The following is a 14,325-nucleotide window of genomic DNA, read 5'->3' as shown; positions in this document are numbered from 1 at the left end:
AGTGCTAGGGATACAGCAGTGAATAAAATAGTCCCTGCTTTCATCAAGCCTGTATTTTAGGGCATCCCTATTTGAATATTCTTTGAACAGCTAAGCCTAACTAAGGCTTAGTCTGAGCCAAACTCATTTCCTTCAAAGCCGTTCTTCAGCCTGAATTCTCAGCCACCACTCTCCAGCCAGCCAAGCCAGGATCCTACATATTCTATCAGCAACCAAATCCTATCTGGTTTACCTCATAAATATATTGTTACTTCTGTCTCTCCTATCCCTCATTACCACTAAGTCTTTATTTAGTTCAGTACCTCATCCTTTCTACCTGGATTGCCACAGAAATCACCAAGTTCTTCTGTGTACCCACTGCCCTTCATCCACCAAATCCATCTTTCTTTAGCGCAAGTAGAATGATCTTTCCCAAATGCAAATCCAATTAGTTTAGTTTACTGTTTACCATTCTTTAATAGCTCCCCTTTGCTTTCTGCATAAATCCCTAATTTCTTAGCACAGCCTTTCTTGATTTGACCCCATGCCCACCTCTTCAGCTTTGTAGTCTATCCTTATGGAATGAGAAGGATACTCCCACTTATTCCTCTTTCAGCGAGTTTCTTGAATGATCATTTCAAGACATAGGAGCAATGAAGAAACATTTGCAAAGAAGGCCTATTTGGGTTTTCATTCAATAGCTAAGTCTATAGAAAGCAGCCATTTTGTATTGCCCAGGATGTCATATGGCTTCATAAGCTTCACTCCACCTTTATTTAAAACATCAACAAAAACTATAGTCCCAACTACTCGGGAGGTTGGGGCAGGAGAACTGCTTGAACCCAGGAGGTGGAGATTGCAGTGAGCCGAGATCATGCCACTGCACTCCAGCCTGGGCAACAGAGCAAGACTCTTGTCTCAAAAAAATAAATAAATAAATAAAATTAAAAGTTAGCTTGATAGCAAGATCTCATAGAGGACTTTTTATGGGCCAAGAGTTCGAGACGCATTTAGCCCTCTATCCTACTACCTCTACATCTGTCTATAGTCATACCTGTGGAACATATCATAGCTCTTCGTAAAGGGGATCCAGGTAGACAGTTATAAGCAAATTTATACTCATTTATTATTGTTTAGAAGCCTTAATATCCTAGTTCTTGCCAAGTTTGAAACTCTGTAAACTTCTAAGTAGTAACTTTCAGGATACCTGAAAAATTTCATTCTTCAAATGCCAGATTAATACTCTGGTAATATATTTGTAGTTTTCTTTTTTTAAGAGGTCAGGTCTCACTGTTGCCCAAGCTGCAGTGCAGTGACACAATCATGGCTCACTGCAGCCTTGACTTCCTGGGCTCAAGTGATCCTCCCACCTCAGCCTCCTAAGTAGCTGGGACTACAGGCGTGCACTACCATGCCCAGGTAATTTTTAATTTTTTTGTAGAGATGAGGTCTTACTATGTTGCCCAGGCTAGTGTTGAAGTCCTGGCCTCAAGCGATCTTCCCACCTCAGCCTCCCAAAGTGTTGAGATTACAGATGTGAGCCAGGCACCCAGCTATTTGTATTTTTCTTACTTACCTCTCCCACCCCTTTCCCAAATCACTCAGGATGAATTCAGAGCACAAAAGATTTGCTAAAATTACTTTATGATATATTAAATAACATATTTTCCTTAACACTTTGGCTTTTGTTTGTTTGTGTTTTAGAAACGACTCAAATTATTGGTATGAGTGCAACATTAAACAATGTTGAAGACCTACAAAAGTTTCTTCAAGCAGAATATTATACCAGTCAATTTAGACCAGTATGTACCTAAGGTTTGCACTGTATTGATTTGTTTCGTATTCATCTAACTTAGAAATGAAAGTAGTAAACATAGGATTTAAAGAATTCTGTAGAGTAGTGAAGGGGCATATTTTAGTCACCATGACTATATGCTAATAAGAGGTTGTGTATAGAGAATTTAAGAGTTTGTGTATAGGTCAGGGATCTTGGGTTGGGTCACTAATGTATCTATAGCCTGGCCCACAGGCTCTCAATGAACGTTCATTGAATGAGTTTTCCCAAACCCCCATTTTATTTTTTCACTTCTTATTCTGTAAACTAAATTTTTTTATTTGGCAAAATTTTAGTGAGACATGTTTTGAGTTATTGGCACATTAAAAAATATATCTTAAAATTTAAAATATTTTTAAATATTTATATGTTAGTAGTTATAATACTTTTTTAATAAGTTAAGGCTTCACATGGATTTACATGAAAACTCCTCAACAGCAGCATTCCCAAAATGCTTGAAGAAAGTAAACAAATGTAATTTGTGGTTATTTGAAAATAGCTTGTAATGTATATATATTTTTGTGTGCAGTACTAGTGTGTATGTTTTGTGTCTAAATAGCTTTTCAGTGTCTAAATAGGTTTTCAGAAAATATTTTTTTAATTGCCAAATTTTAATTTAAAATTTGATGTTTTAGCTGGGTGCAGTGGCTCACACCTGCAGTGCCAACACTTTAAGAGGCCGGGGCAGGAGGATTGCTTGAGTCCAGGAGTTCAAGACCAGCCTGGGCAACATGGCGAGACCCCTGTCTCTACAAAAAATTTAAAAATTAGGGCAGCCAGGCGCGGTGGCTCACACCTGTAATCCCAGCACTTTGGGAGGCCGAGGTGGGCAGATCACGAGGTCAAGAGATCGAGACCATCCTGGCCAACATGGTGAAACCCCGACTCTACTAAAAAATACAAAAATTAGCAGGACATGGTGACGCATGCCTGTAGTCCCAGCTACTCTGGAGGCTGAGGCAGGAGAATCGCTTGAACCCAGTGGGGCGGAGGTTGCAGCGAGCCAAGATTGCGCCACTGCACTCCAGCCTTGCAACAGAGAGAAAAAAAAAATTAGAGCATATTAGCGCTCACATATAGTCCCAGCTACTTGAGAGGGTGAGATGGGAGGATCACTTAAGCCCAGAAGGTCGAGGATACAGTAAGCTGTGTTTGTGCCACTACACCCCAGCCTGGACTACAGAGTGAGACCCTGTCTCAAAAAAAAAAAAAAAATTGATGTTTTTACATTTGTACCAGATAGGAAGATTTTCAAGAGATATTTTTTAACTTAATTGCCACAGTAGACATTGTTATTGTTATTATAAAATGCAATGAGCTGTGTTTACAAACTGTTTTTGTCTACAAATAAAGAAAAATAGTGTGGTGGTATTTAGAATTAAAACTGATGAATAATAAGACAGAAAGTTTTGGCTGGACACGGTGGCTCATGCATGTAATCCTAGCACTTTGAGAGGCTGTGGCAAGAGGATCGCTTGAGCCCAGGAGTTCAAGACCAGCCTCAGCAACATAGAGGAACCCCATCTCTATAAAAATTAGCCTGGCGTGGTAGCGCATGCCTGTCATCCCAGCTACTCAGGAGGCTGAGGTAGGAGGATAGCATGAGCCCTGGAGGTTGAGGCTGCAGTGGGCTGTGATCATGCTACTGCACTCCAAGCCTGGGTGATAGAGTGAGACCTGTCTCAAAAGAAAAAAAAAAAAGACAAAGTTTTAGATCTTGAGACATAAAACACATGATACCTTAGTAAAACCAAGAACTCAAGTAAGAACACCAAGACTCACACTTTTTGTGACAAATACAGAAGTGTGTGGTTTCTTTTTTGGATATGATGTTTACTGAATTCAAACATATTTCTTCAAGGATATTGATCCCTATTTTGATTTTAAGGGAAAAAGAGACCAAAACAGAAGAAGAAGAAGAAATGGTAAAGCAAGAACTTTTAAGTTGAAGCATGTTTTATGTATCTTAGAAAAGCTAAACTCTTTTATAGCTGTCCTTTCTTAACCTATTTTACAACATTTAAAATGCTGGAAAGATGAATTTATATGTGGTATTAATTGCAAATGTCCTTTTAATTCAAGGTTGAGTTAAAAGAATATCTGAAAATAAATGATACAATATATGAAGTTGACAGCAAAGCTGAGAATGGCATGACTTTTTCACGTCTCCTTAATTATAAGGTAACGTTGATAACCTTTAAATTCCAGGTTATCAGACTTTGTGTCTGGGGCACAACAAGAGTTTCCAATGGGTTCCGTAGAATAGTCTAGATTTTTCAGAGAAACAGCTGATGCTTGACTTTTGTTGGACACCATGCAGACTGCCAGTTCAAGATAGCTCGTTTCCAGTTTCAACATTAGGTCACACCATATTCTTTTCTATGACATCGTATCTTTGTGAAGTTGGGGTTTTTACAGTTGCTGTAAGCAAGTACCGTGTGAAAATCAATCTGGAACAGAAGAGAATAGCTGTGTCCAGTCTTACTTCAGAGTTTGAAAGACAGTACCAAGTTGTGCACACATCCCATTAGTGAGCTGTTGTGGTTATTTAAGAATGAAATAAAAATATTTTTTCACTCAACTGATGTGTATTATTTATTCTAACAGCTACTAAATTGTGAGGAAGTACGTATTTATTAAGTTGTTTGGACCTCACTATTTAATTAACAAAACTGTAAAGTATTTCTTTGGGCACTGGGGCTGTGAACAAAGAAAATTTGGAAAACTCTCCTGTAAATGTTTATTCATACAACAACAACAACAAAAGAATAATTTATGGGCCATGTAGTTCAGATATTGGTGTATAAAATGTTAATGTCTACTATGTAAATTTTAGTGTTTTATGACTTGTATGAAGGATATTAAAAAGGGGAAGAAGGGATTATACAGTAGTTTTAGAATTCTGTGAAGATGTGTTATTCTACAGCTATGTCTTTAGTAAAGTTGAAGAAATAGATTTTAAATAACTTCACATTTTTTCTTCATGTTCTTTGTGTTCCTCATGTCACTACAAAAATTGTCATAATTCAGTAGTATGATTGAATCTGTGTTTTTGAAAACTTAACGGTTGTAAAGGGCATGTCTTATTTACACAGTCCGTTAACTATTATTAGGATCAATCTGTGTTTCTCTCTGTGGACTTTTTTGTTCTGCTGTGGTGGAGATGGGCATGTAGTGAGGCTATTAATAACATTAACTATTTTCACTTCTTTAATTTTCTTTAATTCACTTGTTTAATTCTAGGTTTTTTTTTAGACTAACTAGACCTAAGAAAATCATAATAACCTAAAAGAAAAGTGAGATTGAACATTTTGATGTTTAATATAGATTTCATCTTTTCTTTTAAATGATCAGATTTATTAAATTAGAAGTTTAGAATTATAGATGGTTTATTTACCTTTCAAATCACGCTGGTAAAAAATTGACAGGGTTTCATGTTTACTAACCACCTTGTTCCTACATCTTGTTGTTTTGCAGTATTCTGATACCCTAAAAAAGATGGATCCTGATCACTTGGTAGCATTGGTGACAGAAGTTATTCCCAATTATTCCTGCTTAGTTTTTTGTCCTAGTAAGAAGAACTGTGAAAATGTAGCAGAAATGATATGCAAATTTTTAAGCAAGTATGTTAATATTTTTTAAATATCCTGTTTTATTTTTATTAGGAATTACAGACTATGTATTAATTTTATTGGGCAAACACTAATTATGCCTTGCAAAACATCATATTAAGTTGTTTTAGTATACTGAAGGCCTTGACCTTGAAGAAAGAAATTTTAACTGTGAAAAATCACATGTGAAATAGCCAGAGAAACATTCTAAGGTGGCTGGGCACCATGGCTCATGCCTGTAATCCCAGCACTTTGGGACGCCGAGGTGGGTGGAACACTTGAGGTCAGGAGTTTGAGACGAGCCTGGCCAACACGGTGAAACCCCATCTCTACTAAAAATACAAAAAATTAGCTGGGTGTGGCGCCTTGCACCTATAATCCCAGTTACTGGGGAGGCTGAGGCATGAGAATCTGTTGGACCTGGGAGGCGGAGGTTGCAGTTAGCTGAGATCGCACTACTGCACTCCAGCCTGCGTGACACAGCGAGACTCCATCAAAAAAAAAAAAAAAAAGAAGGCCAGGCATGGTGGCTCACGCCTGTAATCCCAGCACTTTGGGAAGCCAAGGTGTGCGGATCATGAGGTCAGGAGTTCAAGACCAGCCTGGCCAACATAGTGAAATCCTGTCTCTACTGAAAATACAAAATTAGCTGGGTGTGGTGGCGTGCACCTGTAGTCCTAGCTACTCGGGAGGCTAAGGCGGGAGAATCACTTGAACCTGGGAGACAGAGGTTGCAGTGAGCTGAGACCACACCATTGCACTCCAGCCTGGGTGACAGAGGGAGACTCCGTCTCAAAAAGAAAAGGAAAAAAAAAAGACAAAACCCTAAGACTATATGTATGAGAATGTTAAGTAATATTAGTCAGTGATTCAAAACCTTGGGTGCATAGTGAATCATCTTGGAGGCTTTTAAAAATTCCAAAGTCCAGGCTACATCTTAGACAAATTAGAATCTCTGGGAGTGACACCCAGATATCATTTTGTAAAGCTCCCCAGGCAAGTCCAACATATAGCCAAGGACAGGAACAACTGGCTTAGTCAGTCAAAGGACTAATCACTGTTACCACTGTGGAAATGAATTGTATCTTCCATTGCCTTTTTTTCTCTTTTCCTTTTTTTTTTTTTTTTTTTTCCTGAGACAGGGTTTCACTCTGTCACCTATGCTGGAATGCAGTGGCACAAATTCAGCTTACTGCAGCCTCTGTCTCCTGGGCTCAAGTGATCCTCCTACCTCAGCCTCCCAAGTAGCTGGGACTACAGGCACACACCACCACTCCCAACTAATTTTTTGTAATTTTCATGGAGATAGTATTTCACCATGTTGCCCAGGCTGGTTTCGAACTCCTGAGCTCAAGCAATCCGCCCCCCATAGCCTCCCAAAGTGCTGGAATTACAGGCGTGAGCCACTGCTCCTGGCCTGCCTTTGTTTTCTTAGTAAACTTCACACTTAGTTGTATGGACATTTGGATATAATTTCCTGAGTAAGAAATGTGTTGTCTTGTAATTTTGTAGTATCTTAATATTGGCTCTGTCATATTCATAGAGATAAGTATGAAGTTACTTTAACTACTAACAGTTCAGTTTTTTATACACCTGTTTGTCCCATGTGTGGTTTTATCATTTTCTGAGATTTCTTTCAGCCCCTTAGCTAATGCTGTATCACTATTCATAGTCTATTAACCTGAATGCTAGTCTAGGCAACCTCTACCTCCTCTTTCAACCCTGCTATCATGGATTGGTCTGAGATAGACTTAAATTTATTGAATAGCAAAACATAAAAATGTTTGGAATAAGATGAAGGAGTTGCTCATTTCGGTAACAGTCTGCTTTTATAATGATTTTGATTATAAAAGCTTAAGGAAATTAAATTATCATTAAAAAAATTCTCAGTAAATCATTCATTTTCTTAGAATAATTCAAGGTAATAAGATGGAGACACTGGCTAAGTGATGGAAACATTATAGGATGTGAAGTTTCTAAAGTGCTAGTGTTTAGGCAGTGTTTTACCATAGAAGTATGATTTAATAATATGTATGTTTCCATCTTCGGAAAAGAAACTTTATGTCTTTAAAAAAACTATCCCCTATAAAGATATATGTTATAAAGAAAAAAACAGTTATAACATCCAGAGCAAAGGTCTAAACCTGGTGTCCATGGATTCAAAGGAAGTACGGGAATGAATTTTAGGAAATCCATGAACCCTCTGAAATTATATGTAAAGTGTTTAAAGTGTTGTATTTATGTAAATAGTTATATTTTTCCTTTTTTTTTTTTTTTTTAGACAAGGCTTTGCTCTTTCACCCAGGCTGGTAGGTTCATAGCTCATTGCAACCTCAAACTCCCGGGTTCAAGCAATCATCCCACCTCATCCTCCCCCATAGCCTGGGACTGCAGGTGCATGCACCACCATGCCCGGCTAATTTTTGTTATTTTTTGTAGAGGTGGTCTCGCTTCACTACCCAAGCTGATCTTGAACTCTTGGGCTCAAGCAGTCCTTCTGCCTCTACCTCCCAAAGTGCTGGGATTACAGGCGTGAGCCATCACATTCCGTCTTTCCTTAGTTTTGATAAGATTTTCACAGGGTTCTGTAATCCACAAAAAAGATTGAGAGACTGCCTAATAGTTAATGAAGTCAGAATCAAAATTCTAAGAACATTTAATGTACTTAACTCAATGGAAATAGTACATTAAAGAATGTTTACATTAGCATCTACTAAAATGAAAATGGTAGAAATTTTGTCACTAAAAGATCAAGGGCTCATATTTCTAACAGATCTTTTTCATAGGGAATATCTGAAACACAAGGAGAAAGAAAAATGTGAGGTGATTAAGAACTTGAAGAATATTGGCAATGGCAACCTGTGTCCTGTTTTAAAGCGCACTATCCCGTTTGGAGTTGCCTATCACCATAGTGGCTTAACAAGTGATGAAAGGAAACTCTTGGAGGAGGCCTACTCCACAGGAGTGCTCTGTCTTTTTACCTGCACATCTACCCTAGCGGCAGGTGTCAACCTACCAGCTCGAAGGTAAGAGATAAGTAAGTGTTGACCAGGCTCAGAACTTTTCCATTTCTAGCTTGCGAGGAGTTTTGTTGTTTTATGCTTTCTCAGTAGTGGATGAGAATTTATCAAATGTTCTTTTAGCATATGCTATGTTGATTGGTTGGTTTATTTTCTTTAATATTTTAATGAATATGTAATGAAATATGTAATGAAAAATAACGTTAATAGATTTCTTGATATTAGAATTCCATCCTTTTTGCTCTTTATATCTGGTTTTGATGTTAGGGTCTATTAATCTGGTTTTGTAGAAATAGTTGGCAAGTGTTTTACCTTTTTTATGATATGAAATAGTTTATTTAACATAGAGATTTACTTGAAATCTTGGAGAGCTGATCCATAGGCAATTTGTGTCTAATATATGTATTTTAAAGCAGATCCTTGATTACCTTTTCAGTTATTACCAAAGGTGTAGGCCTGTGTAATTGACTTCTACCCTTTATAATTTATGATCATGGGGTATTTTGCTAATAAATGATCAATTTTTATAAACTTTCCATGAGTGTTTAAAAAAATATGTATTTTCAGTTGAATATGCAGTTTTATACATCTCAGCGAGATCACAGAGGTTCATTGTGTTATCAGCTTCTCTATTTTCTTACTATAATTGATTCCTTGGTCTATCAATTTCAGAGAAGTGTGTTAGTCTCCCACTTTAATTATGTAGTTATCAGTTCCTCCTTTTTGCATTTCTAGAAGTTATTACTTTTTATATTTCAAAACTATTTAGATATACAAAGGTTTACTTCAAATATCTTATTGCCGAATTATGCCTTTTATCAATACAATAAATACTTGTTTTGCTCATTTAATAATTTTGCTTTGAATACCAGGACTCATTTTTTTTTCCACGTATGTACCTTTTTCCATTCTTTTATTTTCAATTTCTGTCTCTGATTAAGTTTTCCATTTTTCAGACAATTGAAGAAAAAAATGAAAGTTATATATCCTGTTTCTATTATTCCAGTGGTTACTCTTAAAATTTTAAGTTGTAACCAAACATTTTTTATTACTTTAGAATTAATCAATAACTCTCCTCTCCTGAACATAAAAAGAGGCTTAGCATGTCCTTAGTATATTCTACTCTGCCCCATGAATGTTGCAATTACTTAGAATTTTAGTGCCAGATTTAAACATTTTCTTTCATCTTATGTAGTATTTAAACTTACCTGTAAATCATACTTCTTTTTTGCTTACCACTGCCTCTTATATCCCACATCTTTCTTCTCTGATTTTTTTTTTTTTAATTTTGCCTTCCTCGAGTAATCCTTTTTAGAATACCGCTTTAGGGGGTAAAACATTTTGACTCTTTGCATAGTTGAAGATATCTGTATTTTGGCCTCACACTTTTACACTTCACTAGCAAAAGAATTCTAGATTCAATTTTTTTCCTTTAGGGACTTTGTAAATATTGTTCCGTATTTTCTAGAGGCCAGTGTTGCTCATTTTTGTCTCTGCATGGATTTTCTGTTTTTCCTTTCCAGAAACTTTTAGACTTTTCTCTTATAACCTCCCAATTTCATCATGGTGTATAATAATAGTTGTAGTTACTACATTCCCCTCCCCTTCATGTAGTAACAACTTTACATGCATTAACTTGATACAGCTTCACAAAAACTCTGTGAGGAAGGTCATATTTTATTACACACCTATTATAGAAGGGGAAACTGAGGCACTAAATAATTAAATAATTTTCCCAACTTTAAAAAGTTATGTAACTTTTTCCCAACTCATTTTCCAACAAATGAGTTTTAAAGCCGGTGTTTGAACCCAGGAAGTTTGATTTTACAATCCCAGCAGTACTACTTTTCATTCATAGGGCTTAGCACTTGGGTGGATGCTTTTAATCTAAGCTTTATGCCTTTCTTCTTTGAGTAATTTTTTTTTCTGTTATTTCTTTTTCTTCCCATTATCTCTGTTCCTTGCTTTTATAATTTCACTTAGGCAGGGTTGAGGCCTCTTAGATTCAGCTTTCATATCTCTTTTCTTACACATTTTTCAGAATGTGTAAGAATGTAAGCACACGTTTGTGCCATGTAATTTTTTTCAACTTCACCTTCCATATCAAAAAATCAGTTTTTTGTAATCCCAGCACTTTGGGAGGCAAAGGTAGGAGAATTGCTTGAGCCCAGGAGTTTGAGACCAGTCTGGACAACATAGCAAGACCTCATCTCTACTAAAAAATTAAAAAATTAGCTGGGCGTGGTGGCATACACTTGTGATCCCAGCTGCTCGAGAGGCTGAGGTGGGAAGATTGCTTGAGCCCAGGACATCGAGGCTGCAGTTAGCTATGATTGTACCACTGCACTCCAGCCTGGGCAACAGTGAGACCCTGTCTCAAAAAAAAAAATCAGTTTTTAACTGATATCCATTAACTACATTAACTGTATCCATTAACTATTTTCATTCATTATTCAGTTCTTCAATTGAATTTTCTTTTTTGTGAGACAAAGTCTTACTCTGTTGCCCAGTGGCCAGGCTGGAGTGCAGTGGTGCGGTCTCGGCTCACTGCAACCTCCGTCTACTGGGTTCAAGCGATTCTCCTGCCTCAGCCTCCCAAGTAGCTGAGATTACAGGCGCCCACCACCACACCTGGCTAATTTTTATATTTTTAGTGGAGTCGGGGTTTCGCCATGTTGGCCAGGCTGGTCTCAAACTCCTGACCTCAGGTGATCTGCCCACCGTGGCCTCCTGAAGTGCTAGATTGACAGGTGTGAGCCACCACACCTGGCCCTTCAAATTTTTTATGAATTTTTAAATAAAGTTAATTTTTTTTATTTCTAAGAACTCTGTTTTGTTGTTCTTTCCTTATAATAGTCTACTCCTTTTTTTTTTTTTGAGACGGAGTCTCGCTTTGTCGCCAGGTTGGAGTGCAGTGGCATGATATCTGCTCACTGCAACCTCTGCCTCCCGGGTTCAAGTGATTCTCCTGCCTCAGCCTCCCAAGTAGCTGGGATTACAGGCACACAACACAATGTTTTTTAGTTTTTGTGTTTTTAGTAGAGACGGGGTTTCACCATGTTGGCCAGGGTGGTCTCAATCTATTGACCTTGTGATCCTCCTGCCTTCGCCTTCCAAAGTGCTGGGATTTACAGGCATGAGCTACCACACGCGGCCAATAGTCAACTCCTTTTTTTTTTTTCTTTTTGAGACGGAGTCTCGCTCTGTCACCCAGGCTGGAGTGCAGTGGCGCAATCTCCGCTCACTGCAAGCTCCGCCTCCTGGGTTCACACCAGTCTCCTGCCTCAGCCTCCTGAGTAGCTGGGACTACAGGCGCCTGCCACCACTACCAGCTAATTTTTTTATTTTTAGTAGAGACGGGGTTTCACTGTGTTAGCCAGGATGGTCTCCATCTCCTGACCTCGTGATCCGCCCCCCTCAGCCTCTCAAAGTGCTGGGATTACAGGCATGAGCCACCACGCCCGGCCAATAGTCTACTCTTATATTGTGGATATAATACTCTTTGGAATTTTCTGTTAATGCTAATTAAGATTTTTAAAAGTTCTCTTCTGATCCATATATTATCTGGTTTTTGTGGTCATTTATTCTGTATATTCATGTTATGTTTCTTTTATGTTATTCGTTTTCTTCAAGTATTTGGTAATCTTTTCTGCATATGAGATTTATAAATAAAGAGGAAGTTGACTAGTATAGGTAAACAATAGGTTTTTTCTTCCCTTTGGATAGGAAAGCTGACTAACTGACTATAGACTTCTGTATATATGAACATAATTGAAATTGCTTTTTTTTTTTAAGAGATGGGGTTTCACTCTGTTGCCCAGGCTGGAGTGCAGTGATGTAATCACAATTTACTGCAGCCTCAACCTCCTAGGCTCAAGTGATCCTCCCACCTTAGCCTCCCAAGTATCTGGGACTACAGGGGCACACTACCATGCCCAGCCAGTTTTTTTTTGTTGTTGTTGTTGTTGTTGTTGTAGAGACTGCATCTCACTATATTGCCCAAGCTGGTCTCAAACTCCTGGACTCAAGCAAACCTCCCACATCAGCCCTCCAAAGTGCTGGGATTACAGGCATGAGCCACTGAGCCTGGCTGAAATCACCATTTTTGTAGGTCAAAAACAGTTGACATCTGCAATTTTATACAGTTCCAAATAATAAAAATTCATAAATAGATATGTATATGTTAGTGGTGTGTGATCATATTTTTTATTTATGGAGTATAAAGTCCAAACGCTTTGGAGACTACTGCTACAGATTGATCATAGGCATTGCAGCTAGGCAGACTTGAGTTCAAATGATAGCTCTGGTAATTACTAATTTTTTAGTTTAGGGTAAGTCAGTTAACTGAGTTGTAATTAATTCCTTTATAAAAATGAAATAAAAAAGTATATTATAACTAAGAGTTTTGTAAGAATTATAGATAATATGTGTAAAAACCTAAGAAATCATAGATTCTTGGTAAACACTAGTTACCTATTATTTTGTGTTAGTATGTCATTAAATTTAATACCACAAATCTATAATGAAATTAATAATTTTTTAAATTGGTGCTGTTTTCTGTAGAGTATCACTTTTCATTAATTCCACAGAGTTATTATAAGAGCTCCCTATGTTGCTAAGGAATTTTTAAAGAGGAATCAATATAAACAGATGATTGGCAGAGCTGGTCGTGCTGGAATAGATACTATTGGGGAGAGTATCCTCATATTGCAAGAAAAAGACAAACAACAGGTAATACTCAATTCGGTTGGTTGGTTGTTTTTGTCTTTTTCTTGGTAGTTGGTCTAGCCCTTTTATGAAATCATCTTTTAAAAATTATTAATTTTCTTTAAATGATGCTTTCTTTCCTATATGATTAAGAATTACAGTGGTTTGAAAATGTATGTATTTCAGACAATGAAAAAATATTTTTCCTATTTGTTTTTCTTCCATTTTTAATGAAGATAAATGTTAAATTCTTTTGTCTTTACTTTTTTGGTCTCCTTCTGGTTCCACAAGATTTATGTAAAGTATAAAATATTTATATTAAATGCCATTTATTTTTAATAATAACACAAGGCATGGTTTTGCTTTAACCTTTATAGGTATTGGAGTTAATAACTAAACCATTGGAAAACTGTTACAGCCATCTTGTTCAGGAATTCACCAAGGGAATCCAAACATTATTTCTCTCTTTGATTGGTTTGAAGGTATTTTTCTTAAATTTTTTATCTTATTACTGTTATCTGAGATAATAGAGGTTAAAAAGTTATGCAATAACTTTATATATGCAACTGTGTAGATTTTATACTAATTTTTTATTTAATAATTTTTTCTTTTAATTTTTTTCTTTTTAATTTTGTTTGTTTTCTCATCCCCTTCAGTGATTAACGTAAATAATTTTTAAAAGATCATGGAATGGTTAGGTGCAGTAGCTCACACCTGTGATCCCACCTCTTAGGGAGGCTGAGACAGGAGGATCGTTTGAGCCCAGGAGTTCAAGACCAGCCTGGGCAACATAGCAAGACCCCATCTCAGAAAAAAAAAAGATCACTGAATCTAATGCTTGGCAAGTGGTTGGCACTTAATAAATACTTGAATTAATGAAATTGGCTTTTTTTTTCGTTAGCGATGGGGTCTTACTATGTTGGTTAGATTGGTCTTGAACTCTTGTCCTCAAACAGTCCTCCCACCTTAGCCTCCCAAAGTGCTAGGATTATAGGCATGAGCCACTGCGCCTGGCCTGTTTTGTTTGTTTGTTTGTTTGTCTGTTTTTTCTTTAATCTGGGACATGGTGATGAAATTAACTTTGGAACTGAGCGTGGGTGAACTTCCAAGTTGGGGAAGTGGAGAATCTGTATTTGAGAAGCCAGAAGCAGAGGCTGGCCCAGTGGGTTTCAAT

The 14,325-nt window shown here is 37.2% G+C and overlaps 1 protein-coding gene across 8 annotated transcripts in view; it reads left to right on the top strand.

The window, feature by feature from the left end:
* Positions 1-14,325, top strand: part of HELQ (helicase, POLQ like) — a 48,560-nt gene that overhangs the window by 10,594 nt on the left and 23,641 nt on the right. For 7 of the 8 annotated variants that reach the window (XM_055384996.2, XM_004038913.5, XM_063705394.1 and 4 more), the window contains 6 exons: positions 1,684-1,781; positions 3,896-3,994; positions 5,291-5,436; positions 8,211-8,450; positions 13,034-13,175; positions 13,529-13,633. In XM_055384996.2, coding sequence (XP_055240971.2) covers positions 1,684-1,781; positions 3,896-3,994; positions 5,291-5,436; positions 8,211-8,450; positions 13,034-13,175; positions 13,529-13,633 — 830 coding nt within the window. Of the gene's footprint in view, positions 1-1,683; positions 1,795-3,895; positions 3,995-5,290; positions 5,437-8,210; positions 8,451-13,033; positions 13,176-13,528; positions 13,634-14,325 lie in introns of all 8 variants that reach the window. The other variant, XM_019025755.4, reaches the window with a different exon arrangement.

Source organism: Gorilla gorilla, chromosome 3 (assembly GCF_029281585.2).
Source record: "Gorilla gorilla gorilla isolate KB3781 chromosome 3, NHGRI_mGorGor1-v2.1_pri, whole genome shotgun sequence".
In the NCBI taxonomy this organism is placed as follows: Eukaryota; Metazoa; Chordata; class Mammalia; order Primates; family Hominidae; genus Gorilla; species Gorilla gorilla.
This window is presented reverse-complemented; position numbering and strand designations above follow the sequence as displayed.